Source organism: Curcuma longa, chromosome 20, assembly GCF_044706935.1.
Source record: "Curcuma longa cultivar G26 ecotype Majalengka, Jawa Barat chromosome 20, ITB_CL_G26_1.1, whole genome shotgun sequence".
Taxonomy (NCBI): domain Eukaryota; kingdom Viridiplantae; phylum Streptophyta; class Magnoliopsida; order Zingiberales; family Zingiberaceae; genus Curcuma; species Curcuma longa.
This window is the reverse complement of record NC_133880.1, coordinates 8,150,596-8,171,520: the sequence shown is the minus strand read 5'-3', so window position 1 is coordinate 8,171,520 and position 20,925 is coordinate 8,150,596. Positions and strand designations below refer to the sequence as shown.

General features: G+C 38.8%; 2 protein-coding genes across 3 annotated transcripts; both read left to right on the top strand.

The window, feature by feature from the left end:
• Nucleotides 1-4,663: 4,663 nt before the first annotated feature.
• On the top strand, nt 4,664-6,958 carry LOC141813689 (uncharacterized). 2 transcript variants are annotated; one of them, XM_074701659.1, is made up of 2 exons: nt 4,664-4,732; nt 4,831-6,814. In XM_074701659.1, the coding sequence occupies exon 2, from the start codon at nt 4,905-4,907 to the stop codon at nt 6,639-6,641; it is 1,737 nt and encodes a 578-aa protein (XP_074557760.1). In that variant the 5' UTR covers nt 4,664-4,732; nt 4,831-4,904; the 3' UTR covers nt 6,642-6,814. The 2 variants fall into 2 exon arrangements, 1 of the variants encoding a protein (XP_074557760.1); XR_012600402.1 differs by adding an exon at nt 6,905-6,958 and having other exon boundaries at nt 4,686-6,729.
• Nucleotides 6,959-10,327: 3,369 nt separating this feature from the next.
• Nucleotides 10,328-20,039, top strand: LOC141813421 (sugar transport protein MST3-like). The gene is made up of 4 exons (XM_074701386.1): nt 10,328-10,647; nt 10,914-11,239; nt 18,677-19,306; nt 19,380-20,039. The coding sequence occupies exons 1-4, from the start codon at nt 10,512-10,514 to the stop codon at nt 19,863-19,865; spliced, it is 1,578 nt and encodes a 525-aa protein (XP_074557487.1). The 5' UTR covers nt 10,328-10,511; the 3' UTR covers nt 19,866-20,039.
• Nucleotides 20,040-20,925: the final 886 nt, after the last annotated feature.

Sequence of the window (20,925 nt, the reverse complement as noted above, 5' to 3'; positions counted from 1 at the left end):
CGCAGTTACCGACACTAAGACTTCTTTTCTTCTTACAGCTTGAGGTTGTTCTATGTTGATATGTTTCTAAGCATGATCCAAAAGGAGGTCAAAAGTCGTCAGGGGATCCATTACCAGGGATCAGAAGAGGTCTCCGTCTTGCAGTCCTTGAGAGAAAGCATTGATAAGTACATCCGAGGTGGTCGAAGGCACATTTATAAACATCTTATTAAATCAGTAGATATAATCTCTCAAACTTTCCTTAGTTGCATGTTTCAGGGCAAATAGCTTGAGGGGTATTTTATGATATTGTTTGTTGTTAGCAAAATATTATAGAAAAATGACCTTAAAATTAGTGAAGGTGTGGATTAACAAGAATGACAATCGATCGAACTACCGTTGAGCAAAGATAGATATAGTTGTTAAGAAGACCCTACACTTGACATCATCCGTGTAACGATGCAACATCATAGTCTTTTCGAATTGACCCAATTGATCTTCAGGGTCAGTTGACCCATTTTACTTCCCAAGCTGTGGTATTTGAAAATTATCAAGTAGTTCATCATTTAAGATTTAAGTAGAAAAAGGTGTGACTTCGTTAGGCATTGGTTCTTTGCACTTGCCTTTGTTTGGTAGTGGAGTTTCTTCGACCATGGATTTCTCAGAATGCTCGTCCAGCGGAGCTATAGCTTTATTTCGCTATTTAGCAAAGGTAGCAGGGGAGAGGTCCCATTGAACCAACAGGCATTTGATTGGGGAGAAGGGTGTCTTGGCCGAGGCATTAGATACATCCGGGGCCAGATTCAAGGGAGGAATTATATACAAAAGGCGTTGCACTACTTGACACACCAATGCTTGGAAGTCTTCTCGTGACATGGTGATAACTTCACCACAAGCTATGTCTCCTGTGGTGCCAAGGCCTCCAACAGTTTTTCTTGTTCCACCATCTTAGTGTCTCAGTTCAAAAGAAAAGAAATTTCACATACGGTGCCAATTTTGTTCATGTCTTAGATTGCGATATGGTGAGTCAACAAGATAGAACAGCAGAGGTGACGATGTTGAAGGTCTTAGAGAGATGGAAGATGTCAAAAATAGTTGCAGTACTTCGATGATAATTAAATCGACATCGAGGGAGCTCGGCGTGGCCACTCCGACACTCAAGTTAAGACAGAGGCTTAGGAAAAGTAAAAACAATAGAATCATGGTGGAAGAAGAAGAAGAAAATAAAATCACTCCTCTTCTTGCGTTCTTTCTCCGAGATTATTATATATAATCGCCTAAAAGAGCATCTTCACATCTGTAATTCAGAAGACTAGATCTGACCGTCATTACCTGCTCCTCTATTCATTACATGCCACATGTATGTAGGAGAACATCTAAGGGACAAAGTCTGACACCCTTATGATTGTTCTTGCCCTCACTCATGGTATTATGCTCAAGAATATTCACAGTAATCGTCAGCGGGTTCCTCTAAGATGACTAGCTTGTGAAAGAATCATGAAGTCTATATTTTCAAAATCAGGATGGCTAGTCGATGAAGGATTTAAGGAGATTGTGTCCTTTAGAGTCAGGATAGCCGAGTCGATGAAGGAGTCGAGGAGGTTGTGTCTTTTGAAGTCGGGGTGCCCGAGTTGATAAAAGAGTCGAGGAGATTGTGCCCTATGAAGTCCAGGTGACCAAGTTGATGAAAGAGATGAGCTAGAAGGTTGTGTCTTCTAGTCCAAGTGGCCGAGTCGATGAAAGAGTCGAGGAGGTTGTGTCTTCTAGAGTTGGGGTGACCGAGTTGATAAAGGAATCGAGGAGGTTGTGTCCTCTAGAGTCGAGGTGGCTAAGTTGATGAAAAAGTCGAGGAGGTTGTGTCCTCCAGGGTAACTGAGTCTAGGAAGTTGTCCTCTGGAATCGGGATGACTACGTCGATGAAAAAATGACCAAAGTATCTCGAACCGAGTTGATGAGGTTGATGTTGACTATTGGACTTCTACCAGAGTCTTGACTTACACCTACGTTTGACTAATATTGATTTGATGCTGTCATATATAATTTCTTTTTTTTACCGTATCACTCCCCTTCATTCATGTACTAACAATCATATCCTATATATTTGAATTAATGGCCGTTCCTTTTCCTAACTAGGAGGGGCAAAAAAAAAAGCTAGCTAAAGTTTCATATTAGCTTAGGCTTCACGTTTTGGCGTATCTATCAACTTGCATGAAAAAGACAACAATGCCAATGCAAAGATTGAGGTGGTTTTGTTTGTTTGTTTGTCGAGCTAAACTTAGGAAATGGTCAGCTACCTAAATCTACTCTCTACTTGCTTCGGTTACTACCCATCAATTATCATTAGCTCTTTTGACATTTTTGAGTACGTACGTATGTTTTAACAGTTTGTTGTGTTGCTTAGCTTTGTAAGTATTTGATATATATGTATCATGTGATTGCATACCGAGGATGAATTAGGGTTGATGAGGAGGGCAATGAATGCCATGATGGCTAAAGAGTACTGTTAGGTAGCAAAAGGATGGAAGAGCTAAGCTTTTGTTGTCAAGGAACATGGAAGGCTGCCTGCACCATGTGCCAATGCGTTCCATTAAAGAAAAATATTGGTGGTCCACACTTAATGTCTTTAATTTCTTATATCTCTGAATTATTTTCTCAGTAAATTTAAATGGCTAATTCTCGATCTCATTCTTTCTGTATCTTCCACAAGCAATAATTAACACAACTGTTGGTTGCATCTTCGATCGCATTTGGATTTATCGATCGGACAGTGTTTTCCGATCCAGCAACTGCCAATACTTTACGTAAAATATTATTGTATATTAATGAAATAAAAGAATTCATTTGTGAAGTATTTTTAATTAGTTTTGATAATTCCTCATGAGGGTTATTGCACTGTATATATATGTAATTCATGTCTTTGTAATCTCCTTGATGGATTATCAAGAAGGCTATTTATGAGAGGAGAAGTAAAGTGTCATTTATTGTTAGTAATACTTTTCATCTTAAAAAAGAAAAGGTCAAAGTCTTACCAAAATTATTAGTGTAATAATTAAAGATAAGTACATAAGTAGGGAAGGAAGAGGGGCAAATTAAGACTAGGTTTAGAAAGGAACAACATCAAAAAAATGGCTAAAAAAATAGGACATCACAACAACTCAGTTGCATACACACTATACCCCCTAATCGATATCCACGTATATTTTCATAATATTCACTTTTGATCTAAGCTCTCATGATTATATTTTTGAATTTTATCCAAAAGACCTTATATTAATGAGATATCTTCTATTTTATAAATCTATGATCTTTTTTATGTATTTTCAATATGAAACTTCCATTGTATCCCAACAAGGGATACTATATGAGATGAGAGAAATAGCAGAGTCAAGTTCGATTAAGTTTACTATATCACTTAATATTGAGTAGCTCAACTCCTAATCTACAACATAACAGACATCTCTACATATCATAGAGGAGAGAACTAGACATATTAGAAATACCTCAGCAACATCAACATTATTAATTTGGTCGCTAATGTTTAAACATTTGACTTTAACACATCGCCCCCGGGGCATAGGTGAGTTGGTTACGATGCAGCAGACTTGCAGAAGAGGGCAAGGGTTCGAATCCTGGCGAAGCCAGGCAATATCCTTTATCCTGCGTCGTAACCAACTGCACTTTCTCGATTTACCTCTTCACAGATGGTCATGGGACCGACCGTGTGGGGCCGCTAAGGTGGCGGATCCACCTTTTGCAGAAGACTTTAACACATCAATTAGAGCACATAGATTTAAATAGAACAATGAATGGGGGTCATATGATAGAAAGGGAGAATCTAGGAATTAGAAGCATGTGAATATTAATTGTGAGATCCTATTGTTGGCATGCCCTTGCTGGTTTTACCATGTGTCTCATACTTTTCTAGTTTTGTTGTTGATTTCTGATTTCTACTATGATGTTCATCTCCAAAGAGAAGATAGTTGTATTTAGTTGGCTCTCGAATACAATTGGCAATAGTACAAAGTAAAGTCATTTTTGAGTCGAAAATACATCATTTGTGAATTTTACTAACTAATGGTCAAATACACTATGTGACTTCCTTAATGAAAAATATTACAAAGAATTCATCTTACCATCCACCATGTTGGTTAAGGAAGTCTATAATATGCTCCCATGGGTATGATAGAGTGGTAAAACATTCAATGGACAAATAAGAAAATCAAAATTTAAATCCTAATGAGAACGATTTCGAAAGTCGACCTCTAAGCCTATAATATCACTTTTATATTTAAAAATTAAAAAAAAGGTCTATGATATCATCACATTCCTTCAACAAAGAATTAGTATTGTAGAGAGGTGATACACTGCACACCTCCAGTGTATGACACTCATACTTTGTAATTGAATACAAGCTGTCACAAAACCCTCAAAACGCAAGGGCTTCTATAGTATCAGAGGCTATAGCTACACTCTGTACCTTCACAAGATGTTGTCTTATCATAGAGGTTCTCATTACTAAAATATAAAATTAAAATACATAACTAAAACCTCAAAATCTCCTAACACTCGTTAATAACATTATTTTATATTATATAAAGAATACTGCAAATTCTCATCAGCTCATCAGCCACTTCATCCAAGGGTTTGTCAATTGAGGTTCGTGTAGAAATAGTGGTTTTGCTGATGATCTTGTTCTCTCAGACTTGTTCCAGAGTTCAGCAATGGGCGCCAAAGATTCTACTCTCCCAGACAGGTTTGCTTTCTGCAGTAACAGTTCGTCTCCACTTGGCCGTAGGTTTCAGTTACCGTTCAGGATTTAAGAGACAAAAATACTTGCAACTTGGAACGCAGACGCTCTTTTCATTCTTCTTCTTCTTCCTCCTCCTCCTCTGCCTCTACTTGCATGAGGACATGACTGCAACGCCATGAAATCCGACATGGTGCAAGAGGAAGACGAGCCATCTGGCCCTGTGCTCGACCAACCTCAAGAAATCAGCTTTCGCAGAGCGTTACTTGACCTTATCAGTCCACTCATCTCTTCCACCTACACCCTGCGCTCCTTCCCCTCCAAATGGCAAGTCATCCGCCACAAGCTCGAGCAACTGCGGTCCTCCCTCGCAGCAGCCGGCGACTCTCCCTCCGACTCCCAGCTCTTGGAGTTGCTGCAGTCGGTAACTTACACCGCTGCCGAGGCGCAAGCGCTGGCCTCCAGGTGCGCCGACGAGTCCTACCCAGGGGGGAAGCTCCTACTCCGGAGCGACCTCGACGTGGTCTCCGCAAAGCTGGATTTTCACCTGAAGCGCCTCGAGGAGGTCTACGCCGCCGGGATTCTGAACCTAGCCCAGGCCATCGTCGTGTCGCGCCCGACTGCCGGAGCCAGCCGCGAGGACATGCGGTTTTATGTGAAGGATGTTGTGTCCAGGCTCAAGATTGGGGACTCCCAGTTGCGGCTCCGCGCCCTGGGCGCGCTCAACGAAGCTCTTCTCGAGGACGAGAAATACGCGCGGATTCTGTCCATGGAGGTAGCCGACGGCGTCGCTTCCCTGATCACACTGCTTGAATCAGAGAGCAGAGACGTGCAAGTGGAAGCTGCACGGGCGGTCGACACTGTGGCTCGTTTCGACTCGCACAAGACTGCTCTCGTCACGGCCGGAGCTGTGGCGCCTCTGATCCGTCTCCTGGAGACGCCAGGAGTAAGCATGGAGGCCAAGGAGCGAGCGGCGCGCGCGCTGAAAAAACTGACGGAGAATTCGGACAACGCGTGGTCGGTCTCCGCTCATGGCGGCGTCCCGGCGCTCCTCAGCATCTGCAACCAAGAGTCAAGTACTAGCGAGGTGGTCCACTCGGCCTGCGGCGTTCTGCGGAGCCTCAGCGGCGTGGAGGAGATCAAGCGGTATATGGTGGAGAAGGGCGCGGTGGCGGTCTTCGTGAAGCTCGCCGGGGCGAGGGAAGAAACCGCACAAGTTCAAGGCATCGAGCTTCTGCTGACGGTCGCCTGCAACGACGAGCAGAGCACGGCGGCCAGAGAGGGCGTGCTCCGGGCGCTGGTTCAGGTGCTCGACACCGGCTCGCCCAAGGCGAAGGAGGTGGCGCTGCGGGCGATCGAGAACCTCTGCGCCGCGTCGCCGAGCGCGGCAATGGTGGACCACTTGGTGGTCTCCGGCTTCCTCGACCGCGCTCTGCTCTTGCTGCGGGGCGGCGAGGTGTGCGTCCAGCAGGCTGTGCTGAAGGCGGTGTCGCGCCTCGGGGGCCTGTCGGAAGCCGTGAAGAAGGCAATGGGGGACTCGGGGTTCATCCCGGAGCTGGTGCGGCTCCTCGAGGCGCGGTCGCTTCAGGTGCGTGAGATGGCGGCGGAGGCGCTCGCTGGCGTGATATCAGTCGACAAGAACCGGAAACGGTTCGTGAAAGAGGAAGAGAACCTGAACCGGCTGCTCCGGCTGCTGAACCCGGAGGAGAAGTCGGCGACGAAGAAATTTCTAGTGGCGGCGCTCTTGACGCTGACGGACAGCACGAGCGTGCGGCGGAGGATTGCGGCGTCGGGCTGCGTCAACCACTTGCAGAAGCTGGCGGAGACGGACGTGACGGAAGCGAAGAAGGTCATCAAGAAGCTGTCGTCGGCCAACAGATTCAGGAGCATGCTCACCGGAATTTGGAGCTCATGATGCCTTCGATTCACCATTACATCAATTTGTTCCTGAGTTCTAAGTTCTAACTCCTCCCGATCTTGCTGACTCCTTCAAGAGGAACCTGGTATAATGGCTTTCTTTGTGTGAAAAAATAAATAAATAAATTCATCTTCCAGTCAATAAAGATGTTTTCAGAGATCTTTCATAAATCTTTTTCCGATCTATGAATTGCGTTTGGCTTAAAATTCTACACAATGTGTTTATCGACAACTTGACAAAAAGAAGAATCACGAGTGTAGGTAGTACACGTGTTCATCTGCAGCAGCCATGGGCCGCCTGAAGGATGTGGGGAAGGAAACATTTGTTGGCACGCAGGAACTGATCATGGATTTGGATAGAGTGCCATGTGGGATAAGGTGAGAGGCTGGCTTCTGTTTTATTTTATTTGTTTCTCAGTTAAAAGAAAGGTCTTACTCGCCTGCAGTGGGGAGAGAAGAGGAGAGGAAATTTCTTTGTTTTGTTTATTTTGTTTTGATGAGATCAAGTGACGAAGATGAAAGGGTACAAAGGCAGTCATGTTGTTCAAGCGTGGCCTCCTGCCGTCCTCGTGAGCTTGGTCATCAACCTTTGTGGCGAGCCCAATCAGCACCCACCTTCGTTGAGGTGCGAGCTCAATTGACAGGCTTCGTTGTGTGGCCAATGGCCCACCTTCACCCCGAGTCCTAGCACCTGCCTTCGTCGCAAAGCCTCAACCCCAGGGCCACTTGCCTTTGTCGCAAGCGCAGTTTCCTGCCACTGACACTAGCTAGTCGGTTGTGAACCTTCCCCGTAAGCCCAATCACTTGTTTTTTGTGGTGTGGAAATAATAAAAATAATTTATTTTTTTTATTTTCATCTAGTTAGGATTTTAAAAATATTTTTATCGAGTTTGAATCTATTTAAATTATTTATTTAAGTTGTTTTGAATAATTTTTATCAATAAAAATTTATGATCATGCTGTTTTTTCCCAAATGCCAAGTTTGATTATTTATCTTCTAATATTCTACAGAGTCAATAGGATTTAGAAGACCACTTCCGGTATCTGTGCATAAATAAACATAAGACAACAATAACACATTGACTATACTTTTGATCGTGATATGGAACAGTGGTTCCGAGAGGTGATTGATAGTTTGACTTATAGATGGATCGGCTAGCAAAGAGGATGACAACATTGTTGGGAATCTTGAATAGAGGAAGTCCAATCCAATGCAAAAATAATCATCAGATAAATTCGTAAGAGGAAGAGAACACTTTTGATGAAGGAAACAGAATTTTTATTTATAACGAAGATATAGATGATAAAATTGAAATAAGTAGTGATCCAGTTTATGACAATAGTGAAAAGGACAAGGAGAAACAACATTAAGAGTTTACGAAGGAATCTCAACCGATGGGAGTTATATTAGTCAAGCTAGCAACTATACTAGAAAATCAACAGGGTGGTCATTGTGGTATATAGAGCTGTCAAACGGATCAACCCACGGTGGGACGGGCCAACCCATAGCGGGCTCATCATATGGCGGGGTGGGATGGGCCGACCCACCAATTGGGCGGGTTGCGAAATCTCCAACCCAACCCAACTCAAGACGGGCCGCGGGTTAGGCGAGCCAACCTGCGGGTCTGTTAAAAAATAAACAAATATTTAAAATTTTAAATTTTAATTATAATTTAAATAGATTAAGTTGAAATTTTTAAGTTTGAATTATAATTTTTAAGCTTGAATTGTAATTTAAATGGATTAAACCTACTAATTCATTGAGTTTTCTACTTTAATTTTAAAATTTAAAATAAATAAATAAACTTTCTCAATCCGCGGGCCAACCCAAGCCCGCCGCAGGCCAACCCACATGAGTCGCGGGCCTAGGCGGACTAATCCATCTTAAAATGGTTTGATAAAATTTTAACCCAATCCACCTAAATTACTTGGCGGGGCGGGCCAACCCGGCGGGTCTAATCCAAATTGACGGCTATAGTGGTATATACGGTGTTAATTATTCTGAGTGAGTTATTAGTATGGAGGTTTGCAATGTTTGTGAAATTTACTACATTCCTTTGTATGACACACTTAGTGTTGGTGCAGTAAAATTTATTTTATGTCATGTTGAGTCTCAGATTGCTTTTGTAGAGGAAAAGAAGATAGTAGAGGTGTTAAAAACTCTTTATAATTGCTCTAAAATTTTGAAAACAATTGTTGTTCCCTAAAGAAAATGGCATCTACTACATAACTAGCAAGAGCAAAAAGACCATGGAGAATTCTTCGTTCCTTAAAAAGTTAAAGAAGAAGGGCTACGAGGTTCTCTTCATGGTCCATGTGATCGATGAGTTCGTCATCAATCAGCTGAAGGAATTCAAATGAACAAAAGCACATGCTCTCAGGGATTCAAGTATGTTAGGTTACATGTCGATCAAAAAGATGATTGACAAGAGTAGCATCCACGATGTTGTGCTCATCGGTGAATCCACGAGGATTCCCAAAGTCCAATAGTTGATAATAAATTTTGTGTATTAGAGAATCTTCCTTCTAAGCTATCACTTGACACTACTCTGAACTTAAGGGCGAATTCTTTTTCAACCTGGAGAGAATGATGCAGAATAATAGAAATAATTTATCTTTTTTCTATTTTTATCAAGTTTGAATTGTAGGGGTATTTTTGTCTTTCATAGGTTTAGAGTTTGAATCTATTGAAACTCTTTTGTTTAAGTTGTTTTGAATAGTTTTTTTATTAATAAGAATTTGCGGCTATGTCATTTCTTTTCAAACATCAAGTTTAGTTGTCTATCTTCTGACATTATGCCGAATCAACAAGATTTAGAAGATTACTTCAGATTTTCGTGCGTAAATAATGAACGGAATCAATAATTATTCGCTGTAGCACTTTGCTATGAGTTCAATTGACTACTCGCCTTCCCCTTAAGCCCAATCGCTTGCCTTTGTTATGAACTCAATGGACTACTCGCCTTCCCCTTGAGAGTTGAGCCCATCACCTGTCATCAATTTTGCCATCGCCAAGATGTTATTGCTATAGATTGTGTTGTCCATCTAATTTTATACAAATATAATTTTAATAAAAAAATTTTGATGGAGAGGGATTTTGATCTCTCTTCCTTTGTTTTTGTTGGGGGTAAATAAAAGATATTCCTTAAGAATTTGTGAGGTAAATAAGGTCAAAGTGCTTTAACTTGTTATAGGAAAAAGGTTAAGTGGGAAGGAGTTGTTGGAGTCTTCTTAAAAGTTAAGTAGCTAATTCCCATTGAGAGAAACAAGATCCATAAAGGCTATTTTTCTCTAGAGATAGAGATGCATCTATCTAATTGCTAGTAAAAAATTTTTGTTCAAAAATTTTAGACGGTTGGATGATTCAATTTTAGTATCCTCTCCTTGAGATTATGATTGCCTATGGCGCAGATTATGTGACTTAGATGTTTCAGCAAGAGATGAGATGAATTTCTTAAATTCGAGCTGCTCTTCTCCTTGCAGCAAGAGATGAGATGAATTTCTTAAATTTCTATCGTTGCCATTTCTTGTTCTTTACCCTGTGTTTTTCTCACTAAAAAACAAGGAACCATGCTTTCGATGTGACCACCGCTGTTAGCAGATATCATTGCCAACGCATTGCAGATTCACTCAACTTGCAATGGCTCCTTTGACAAATTGCATGCTGTGACACTATCCTAGCAACTTTTTACTGTATCAGCGAAGTAGGGACCATGCTATGTCAATGGATTCACTGCCTGATTGCTCCGGAGTTGCTGCCTCCGGTTGCCTGCTTCTTGTAGCGTTTATGTTTGCGGATTTGATTCTGAGATGAAGAAAAGCTAGAAATCTGCTACTTTTATTCCCCCAGGTCCTTCAATCATAAGGAATGGCTGTCGGTGCTTGTGTATCTGCTACGGGCACTAAAAAGGTTTATCCAGGGAAGACCACACCGTTCGTGCTTATTACATGCCTTATCGCAGCCTCCAGCGGCCTCATCTTTGGTTATGATGTTGGAATCTCTGGTAACTACACTGTCTTCGGCTGAAGCGTCATCCACCATCCAATTCTTACTTCAAAAAGCTTTTTTCTGATGATGTTCAATTAGTTTGGTTGAATATTGCGCAAACTCTTCGTTTTAATCCTCAACAAGAAGGATTTTGTCAAGCTCATCTTTCTGAAGTGATTACGATCTCGGAACTATAATCTTTTACTGACTTTCCCCCTGTTTTTTTAGGACATGAATGTATTTTTCTCAACAGAGTTAATCGAACTGTTTTTTTTTTGTCAGGTGGAGTTACCTCGATGGAGTCGTTCCTATCAAAATTCTTTCCGTTGGTTTACAGAAAGATGGTAGTGGCAGACAAAAATGCTAATCCTTACTGCAAATTTGACAGCCAACTTCTCACTTCTTTCACTTCCTCACTCTACTTGGCTGCTCTGATCACATCTTTGTCGGCATCAAATTTCACCAGAGCACTTGGAAGAAAGAAATCCATGCTTATTGGAGGCATCATCTTCCTCCTTGGATCTTTGTTGAATGGTGCTGCCCAAAATGTTGCCATGCTCATAATTGGCAGGATTCTCCTTGGTGTTGGGGTTGCTTTTGCTTGTCAGGTATTTACTCTCATTTGCATGTTAGATAAAGATTAGTAACTTCTGTGATTGTTCAGTACTTTTTTTGTTTTGTTTTGTTTTTGTAAAGTTTTAGTACCACTCAGAAAAAGGAGAAGACTAGTTCCATAAGTTATTTCCTATCTCTGAGGTTAAGATACAACATGATACAAAAGAATGTGTGCTAACGGTTCAGATCTTTAAGGGGCATGCAAATACTGTGATGTATGTAGCACAAGAGGAGATTGAGTGTGGGAGGTTTGGGGAGTAGAAATTTGGAATGAAGTAGTAAAGGAGTGCAGAAACTTAGGCATCACACCTAAGGGTTCCTAGGCATCAACACCATAAGGAGATTGTATCACACAACCTAAGAGAACTCTCAAAACTTTGATATCTATTTTATATTCCAGTATTACAACAGTATACATATTTATAATAGGACTCACAAAGGACTTATAAAGACTCATACTAAACATAAATGCTAGTAGATGGACTCATCGAAAACATAATAAACTCATAAAGACACATAGGAAACATAAAAGATTTATAAAGATGTTGTAATTTTTCAAGTATGCGAAGATTAAGCATATTTGTTGGATATTTAATATTGGTTTTTGACTTTTGATTTCAATCATTTGGAATTTATGAACTTTATATCAGTTCCAAGTAGGTCTATCGTCTTCCAAGATATGCCAAATTAATAGTTGAGCTTTAGAATCTTTATTTCTATGTTTATAAACTTTTAATAGAGTTTGCCACTTGTCTCCATCAACTCTCCTCGAGTGAGAAAAATCCATCTTTGGTGAGTTAAAAGTGTGAAATCTTTCATAAAGGTCTTGATTCAGCTATTGAAATTCATCATTAGTAATCCATGTGCATTCAGAAAAGGGTTGTGCCTTCCATTTGACAAGATACTTTTGATAATTGCTTTTCTGTTCAAACACAATATGATGATCAATTATATCTTCAATGTCGTCTTTCAATGTTTGAATTGATGGCAAACTAGCATTATTTGCATTACTTGCCATAGCATCTTTATGTCCAGAATATAAAGTGAAATCCTCAATGTTAAAGATATTGCTAAGACTCATGTTTGTTGGTAGATCAAGGACATAAGCATAGAGCTGATTTTCTTTAAAACTTTATAGGGTCCAACATCCTTGAATGAAGTTTCTTATAAATCCCTCTTGGATATCGTTCTGGCCTTATACGAACTATAACCATATCACCTTCCTCAAATTCAGCAAACTTTCTTTTCAAATCAACATGTGTTTTATATCTTTCATTGCTTAGAGCAATTTTCCACTTGACATCATCATGTATTTCTTGTATGTGTCTGCTAAAAGTGTCAACTTCAACACTTGGTCTTGCCTCCAATGGTAAAGGAACCAAATCAATTGGCTTTCAAGGAAGCATGCCTGTAACAATTTCAAATGGGTTGCGTCTCGTAAATTTATTCACCAAACTATTATATGCAAACTCAGCCATAGGAAGAATTTGATCCCATGTGGTAACATGATCTCCAACCAGGCAATGAAGTAAATCACTCAAACTTCTATTGTATTCCTCTATCTGACCATCTGTTTGAGGGTAAAAAGAAGAAAAAACTTCAATGTTGTATTCATCAATTTTCATAAGATTCGCCAAAAGTAGCTTGTGAACTTCACATCTTGGTCATAAACAATTATTAATGGTAACCCATGAAGACAAACAACTTTCTTGGAGAAAAATTTAGCAATGTAAACAACATCTGACGTCTTTGAGCATAGAATGAAGTGAGCCATTTTTGAAAATATATCCACCACCACAAATATAGTCATGTCCTCTAATGGTTTTAGGCAAACCAAATATAAAATCCACACTTAGATCAAGTAGAGACATATATAAACCAGTATTTTTCTTGCTTCCTTTAAATAATTGACATGTGCAACACTGAGAGACAATCTTGGCCACATCCTTCTTAAGGTTAGGCTAATAGAAATTGTCCTCAATCATTGCAATTATTTTATCCCTTCCAAAATGACCTGCTGCCCCTCCAGCATATAACTCCCATATCACTTGTTCACCAAGAGAAGTATCAGGCAAACAGAGTCGAGTTCCCTTAAAGAGATAATCATTATGCAATGAAAAATGTGAGAAATCTCCATGTTGTCTCGCAATTAAAGAAGCAAATATATTGCTGAAATCTTTGTACAAAAGGGTAGTCTTTCTTAAGTAGTTCAAATCGTACCACTTGTATAGCCATAGAAGAAAGAATACATACCACTCTACTAAGTGCATCAGTTGCTTTGTTTTCAACACTAGATTTGTGTTTGATTACAAAGGTATATTCTTGTAAGAAAGAGACCCATTTCCCATGTCAATAACTTAGTTTTTGTTGAGAATTGATATACCAAAGAGCTTGGTGATCAAAATATAGAACAAACTCTTTTGGAAGGAGGTAGTGTGGCCAATAACGCAAAGCTTGAATTACTGCATAAAATTCTTTTTCATAAGTGGAATATCGTTGTTTCACCTCATTCAACTTCTCATTAAAATATGCAATAGGATGCCCTTCTTGGCTTAACACGTCTCCGATTCCAATATTAGATGCATCACATGCCCCTTCAAAGACCTTTGAAAAATTTGGTAGTTGAAAAATATGTGCTTTAACCAATCTTTTTCTTACTTCTTGAAAAGCTTGTGAAGCTGTGTTAATCCAAATAAATGAGTCTTTCTTTATACAATTAGTTATAGGGGCCGTAATAGTATTGAAATTTTTGATGAAACGCCCATAAAATGTTGTTAGGCCATGAAAACTTTTGATTTCTTGTAGTGTCCTAGGCAACGACCACTCTTAGGTGGCTTTTACCTTATCAGGATCTGCCTCTAATCCTCTAGATGACACCACAAAGCCCAAGAATACCATAGAGGAAGTCATAAAGGAGCATTTCTTTAAATTTATATAGAGCTTCTCTCTGCAAAGAATGCTCATAACTTGTTGCAAATGGATAAGATGATCTTTTTTACTCTTGCTAAAAATTAAGACATCAATGAAATAAACAACAAGAAACTTTTCGATAAATGGTTGTAGTACCTGATTCATAAAACACATAAATGTACTAGGAGAGTTGGAAGACCAAAACGTATGACAAGCCATTCATAAAGGCCATCTTTTGTCTTGAAGGTCGTCTTCCATTCATCTCCAGACCTTATGTGTATTTGATGATAGCCACTTTTCAAATCAATTTTTGAAAAGATGTAAGAACCAACCAACAGATCTAGCATTTCATCCAGGCAAGGAATTAAGAATCGATATTTGATAGTGATCTTATTGATCACACGATTGTCAATACACATGTACCAACTACTGTCTTTTTTTGGTGTTAATAATGTAGGGATAGCGCATGGGTTTAAACTTTCCCAAATGAAACCCTTGGACAACAATTCATCCACTTGCCTCTTCAATTCTGCATGACCACTTGGATTAATTTAATAGGCTCGTAGATTGGGTAATTGTGAACCTGACACTTAACATGTGAATGTTAGCCACATTAGTAAAATCATTTAATAACATAGTGATTTTTGGAGGAAATGAGGAAGCTTCAGTAGCATGTACTTCCTTAACTTTTTTTATTATAAAGGCATATATAGTAGAACTTTCTTTGCTCTCTTGTTGAAAGTTTTTTTTGGTCAGAATGTGAAGAGAATTTTCACTATTAGTAGCATTCTTTGCCTTCTCTTGCTTGTATTTCTTCATTTCAGTAGTCTACATTGATTTCAATAATACTTTCTTGTTGTTGAACATGAAAGTGTATGTGTTCTCCTTGGCATAATGATGCACATCTCGATCATATATCTAGGGTCTCCCAAGAAGTATATGGGTTACTTTCATAAGAATAATGTTGCACCAAATAGAGTCATTATAATTTTCATAAGAAAGAGACATAAGGCAGCGTTTTGTTATCAGAATAGATGTGTTATCTATCCATTTGACCTTGTATGGTTGGGGATGTCGCTGCCTAGGAAGCTTGAGGCGCTCTACCATAGGCGCTGAGACAACTTTCATACAACTTACTCCATCGATAAGCTTATGTGCTTGATTCCTACAACGAACCAACATCTGAAAAATAGATGTCCGTCGTTAATTTTCACCTTCGACTTTTGGAGTAGTAAGAATATGGCTAACAACAATTGCCAAAGAAGTGTCTTCATCTTCTTCCAAATCATCTTCAATATAAACTCCATAATCAAAAGAATTTTCATCTCCCTCTCCTCTTTGATTTTCAACATCATCTTTATGCTCTGTCCCAATGTGCAGATTCTTTTTAGGACAATTATAAGTCATATAGCCTGATTGCTGACATTTGAAACATATGCTGCTCTTGTTCTTTAATTCAGTTGGTTTCAAAGGTGGTTTAGAATCACTTTGTTGGTTAAATGAGTTGACAAATCCACTTCTTGCTTGCTGGTTGGTTTCATGAATTCTTTTATTCATCGTTGAAACTCCAAGCTTCTTAGCAAATGAATAACTCAAATACTCCTTCATATCCAAGGCAACTTGGAAAGCTTGTTCTAGGTTGTAAAGTGATTGTCTTAATAATTGTCTTTTGATTTCAGACCTTAACCCAACTTTAAACCTTGTAAGAGTTTGTTTAGAATCTTCAACAATTTGGCCCTTTATCTTTAACTCATCGAACATTTGCATATACTTAACTAGAGACAAGTGATTCTGTGTTGAAGTAATAAGCTGATCACATAATTTGTCATAGTAATTTGTAAGTAAATACTTCTCTTGTAGTTTAGCTTTCATCTCTTGTCATGAGTTGATTGGTGGTTGCCCTAATCTCCTTATGTCTGCTTCAACACCAAACCACTATATCTTTGCTAAACCCACGAGCTTCATTCGAGCAAACCTTACTCTTCGATCATATCTGACATGTTGTACCAATCAAAATATTCTTCTATTGCTACAAGCCAATCAACAAATAAAGTGGGGTTTACTTTTCCTTTGAAATCTGGCACCTCAGTTCGAACCTTTTGTGTGATATCTCCAGCAACATCTTGGTAATTATTTTCTGCATTAAGAAATCCTCGCCCACTAAGAAAAAGGTTGTTGCTGTTGAGGTGTTGGAAACCCTTCTTGAATCAAGTTGGTGTTTGCTTGAGATGTTTCTCCTTGCTCTTCTTGGACTTGATCACCTGTTAAATTGAGAAATCATGGCTTCAACACTATTTAGATGAATTTGCTTGCCATCAATTTGTTCCATCATGCGAACATATATCTCATCACATTGACTATCAGCCAACTTTTCTCTAAAGTTCCTCTCGGATCTTGTAGACATATTAACTTAGGCTCTGATATAAAATATGATGTAGCACAAAAGGAGATTGAGTGTCGAGAGATTTGGGGAGTAGAAGTCTAGAATGAAGTGGTAAGGAGTACAAAAACTTTGGCATCACACCTAAGGGCTCTTAAAACTTTAATATCTATTTTATATCCAAGCATTACAACAGTTAGGGTTGTAAATAAATCGAACATTTGTGAACAAGCTTGATGTTCAACTTAGTAAGAGCTTGTTTATGTTCGTTCAATACACACAAGATCAATTAAATAAACAATCTTGAATAACTCGTTAAACTAAATAAACAAGCTTGAACACATATGTGCTCAGCTCGTTAATGTTCACGAACTATGTCCATTAATAAAACTCGTATTAACATGCTAAATAAATAAAGAAATTTTTAAAATGAACAAACAAGTATGAATTATCAAGTTCAATAATCAATCAAACATGTAAAAGTTTCAAACAAGTTTGAATTAAGAGCTCGATAACATCTAAATGAACCAAGCTCAAGTGAAGCTTGAACCAAGCTCAAGTGAAGCTTGAACCAAGCTCAAACTCATAAAAAATAAACCAAACTAAGCTTGAACAATCATTTTAATGATTTGGTTCATTTTAGGCTCGGCTCGGCTTGGTTCGATTACCTTATCAAATAAACTTGAACACCCCAAAGCTCGGCTCGGCTCGGTTCGGCTTGTTTACAACCCTAACAACAACACATATATTTATAATAGGACTTACAAAGGATAAGCTTATGTTCAACTTGGTAAGAGCTTGTTTATGTTCATTCAATACACATAAGACCAATTAAATAAACAATCTTGAATAATTCGTTAAACTAAACAAATAAGCTTGAATACATATGTGCTCAACTCGATAATGGTCGTGAACAATGTTCATGAACTATGTTCATTAATAAAACTCTTATTAACATGCTAAATAAATAAAAAAAATTTAAAATGAACAAACAAGTATGAATTATCAAGTTCAATAATCAATCAAGCATGTAAAAGTTTCAAACAAATTTGAATTGAGAGCTCGACAATATCTAAATGAACCAAGCTCAAGCGATTCTTGAACCAAGCTCAAACTCATAAAAAGAAACCAAACCAAGCTTGAACAATCATTTTAATGACTTGGTTCATTTTAGGCTCGTCTTGATTTGGTTCGATTACCTTATCAAACAAGCTTAAACCCCCCAAAGCTTGGCTCGGTTCGGCTTGTTTACAACCCTAACTTATAATAGGACTTACAAAGGACTCATAAAGACTCGTACTAAACATAAATACTAATAGATGGACTCATCGAAAATATAGAAGATTCACATAGGAAATATAAAAAACTGATAAAGATACCATAATTTTCCAAGCATAAGAAGTTAAAGCATATCTGTTGGATATTTAATGCTAATTTTTTTTGACTTTTGACTTCAATCCTTTGGAATTCATTGTGACAAATAAACTTTATATCAGTTCCCAAGTAGGTATATCATCCTCCAAGATATGTCAAATTAATAGTTGAGCTTTAGAACCTTTATTTATGCATTTATAGACTTTTAATGGAGTTTGCCACTTATCTTCATCATATTGTCTTGTATTTGTTATCTTTTCTCAACAAAGATAAACCAGACAGCCAAATTAAAGACAACAATTTCTCCTAACACAAAAGTATACAGAAGCAATAACACACACAGGAAAATATATGTAAGAAATGAAGAGGAGATGAACTTTTCTAAACTAACTTGTGAATTGGCTTGTTGTCTATGAAAACACATATTTATAGATGATGTTGTACTTCATCCTCTCCTAAAGCAATGCCATAACCTTTTCTTCTACAAATAAAAAATGACATGTGTACATTGATCTTGATTGTTGATCTTCTACAAATAATGTTTATCTATCTATATCATTAAGTTGATAGATTTAGTTCATATTGCTAGAGAATCCATATTGCTTGATACATACTACCAAACCAGATAAAGAATGTACCTTGCCAATTCAAATTTCTTTATGGAGCTGCATATCTGGTGTTTATAATTTTCCACTGTTTGCAGGGAAAGAAATTAAAGAAGACAACTAAAGATGTTTCTTCTGACACTAAGTGGTTATAATTACAGGCTGCTCCTCTGTACCTTTCTGAAATGGCTCCTGTGCATCTTCGAGGCATGCTTAATATGGGCTTCCAACTCATGATCACTTTTGGTATCCTTTGTGCCAACCTCATCAACTATGCTACTTCCAAGCTCACCAGTAACTGGAGTTGGCGCATAAGCTTAGCACTGGCCGCAGTCCCTGCCATGATCATTACTCTTGGATCACTTTTCCTCCCTGACTCCCCCAACTCCCTCATGGCACGCGGTCACGACGACAAAGCGAGGAAGATGCTTCAGAAGATCCGGGGAATTCCGAATGTTGACGAAGAGTTCAAGGACTTGGTTGCAGCGAGTGATGAACTGAAGATGGTGCAGCATGCTTGGTCCAATGTCATCAAAAGGAAGTATAGGCCGCAACTCGTGATGGCTGTGCTTTTGCCAGCCTTACAGCAGTTAACTGGGATCAACGTCATCATGTTCTATGCTCCTGTTCTTTTCAAGACCATTGGATTTGGAAGCAATGGCTCACTGATATCCGCAGTCATCATAGGCCTGGTGAACATGTTCTCTACTTTGGTCTCAATCTTCACGGTGGACAAGATTGGTAGAAGATCCCTTTACTTGGAAGGTGGACCTCAGATGTTCATTTGCCAGGTAAACGCCATCGATTGAATAGATCTTGCATGTTGAATGGTTCAGTCACTACTAGGAGTACCTTCTGTTACAGATCATTGCTGGAACGTTGATTGCTATAAATTTTGGGAGCAGCGAAGAAGAAGCCAACATGTCGAAGTTATATGCTTGGTTTCTGCTTGCCTTTGTTTGCATCTACGTTGCAGGGTTCGCGTGGTCATGGGGACCGCTGACGATCCTCGTAGCCAGTGAAATATTCCCACTGGAGATTAGAACAGCAGCCCAAAGCATCTTTATATCTGTCAGTATGTTCTTCACCTTCATTGTTGCCCAAGCTTTCCTCCAGATGCTGTGCCACTTCAAGTTTGGACTGTTCTACTTCTTTGGAGGTTGGGTAATGATCGGCACTGTGTTCGTCTATTTGTTTTTGCCTGAAACAAAAAACATTCCGATCGAGAAAATGGTTCTCGTGTGGAAAGATCATTGGTTTTGGAGCAAGTTCGTTGCGGATGATCATGTTCATAAAGAACAGGACAGTGTGAATGAGATGGAAAACAAGAGGCTGGACTCTACAATCTGAAAATGTAGATGAGTTATAGGATGACCAAAGTTTTATATCATAAATTGGCTTTCCTGTATTGTATAATCATTTTCTATTGTGATTAAGCTTATAATCAGATCAGATTATCAGGTAGTAACTAGAGATGTGGAATCTAATATTTTCAGCAAATATTATGAAGCAACACATTTTTCAGGTTCATTAAGTGCCACAAAAGCATCAGTTCATGTGGAAAAGCAACACTTAGAACATTTTGTTATTAAGGTAAAGCCTCGCCTTGAGCTCAATTTTGTTACAAACTGTCTGACATAACTCATGATAATTTTAGTCATGTTCGGTTTGCTATGACATGGAAATATTCAAAATGATTTAAGAAGTACAACAAAAAAAAACAAGGAAGAATATTTTCAGAAGAATGGGTTGTGTATTGTAATATAATTTTCATCAAAATAATTATGCTTATATTTCATATCTAAATATTTCACTTTAAAAAAAATTGACGAAACACATGCACAATCATATCTCAGAGTGCTTCAGACATTGAAACACCTCTAAAAATGATTGACGCTGATTAATAGGATCATATTCATTAAATATGAACGGAACCTATTCCTTTCTTCACTTGTCCTGGGAAAGCGAATGCAATGCAAGTGCATGATATAACAGTGAACCAGCCACGTGTCGAGGAGGCGTTGGGCATGTGTCATATCTTAGAGTGCTTCAGACATTGAAACACTCTAAAAATGATTGACGCTGATTAATAGGGTCATGTTCTTTAAATATGAACGGAACCTGTTCCTTTCTTAATTCACTTGTTATCGAAAAGCAAATGCAATGCAAGTGCATGACATAACAGTGAACCAGCCACGTGTCGAGGAGGCGTTGGTCATGTGGACCACCCCAATGCAAAGTACAGGTGTAACCATATTCCTTGTCCCACGTGGTCGACAGCTAGTGGATGGCTTTTTAATCCACGTTACAATTTAGGATTTGTTAACTCTTTAATACTGAGTTAATTTACTCGGAGAATGAATAATAGAATGGACCAGGAGTAAAAATTCACTGCAAAAGAATCATACGT

Bases quoted from the DNA above. Each gene is read 5' to 3' on its own strand.
- LOC141813421 (XM_074701386.1), top strand. From the start codon at position 10,512: ATGGCTGTCGGTGCTTGTGTATCTGCTACGGGCACTAAAAAGGTTTAT. The intron at 10,648-10,913 runs GTAACTACACTG...TTTTTTTGTCAG, and splicing joins TTATGATGTTGGAATCTCTG to GTGGAGTTACCTCGATGGAG. The intron at 11,240-18,676 runs GTATTTACTCTC...TTATAATTACAG, and splicing joins GGGTTGCTTTTGCTTGTCAG to GCTGCTCCTCTGTACCTTTC.
- LOC141813689 (XM_074701659.1), top strand. From the start codon at position 4,905: ATGAAATCCGACATGGTGCAAGAGGAAGACGAGCCATCTGGCCCTGTG.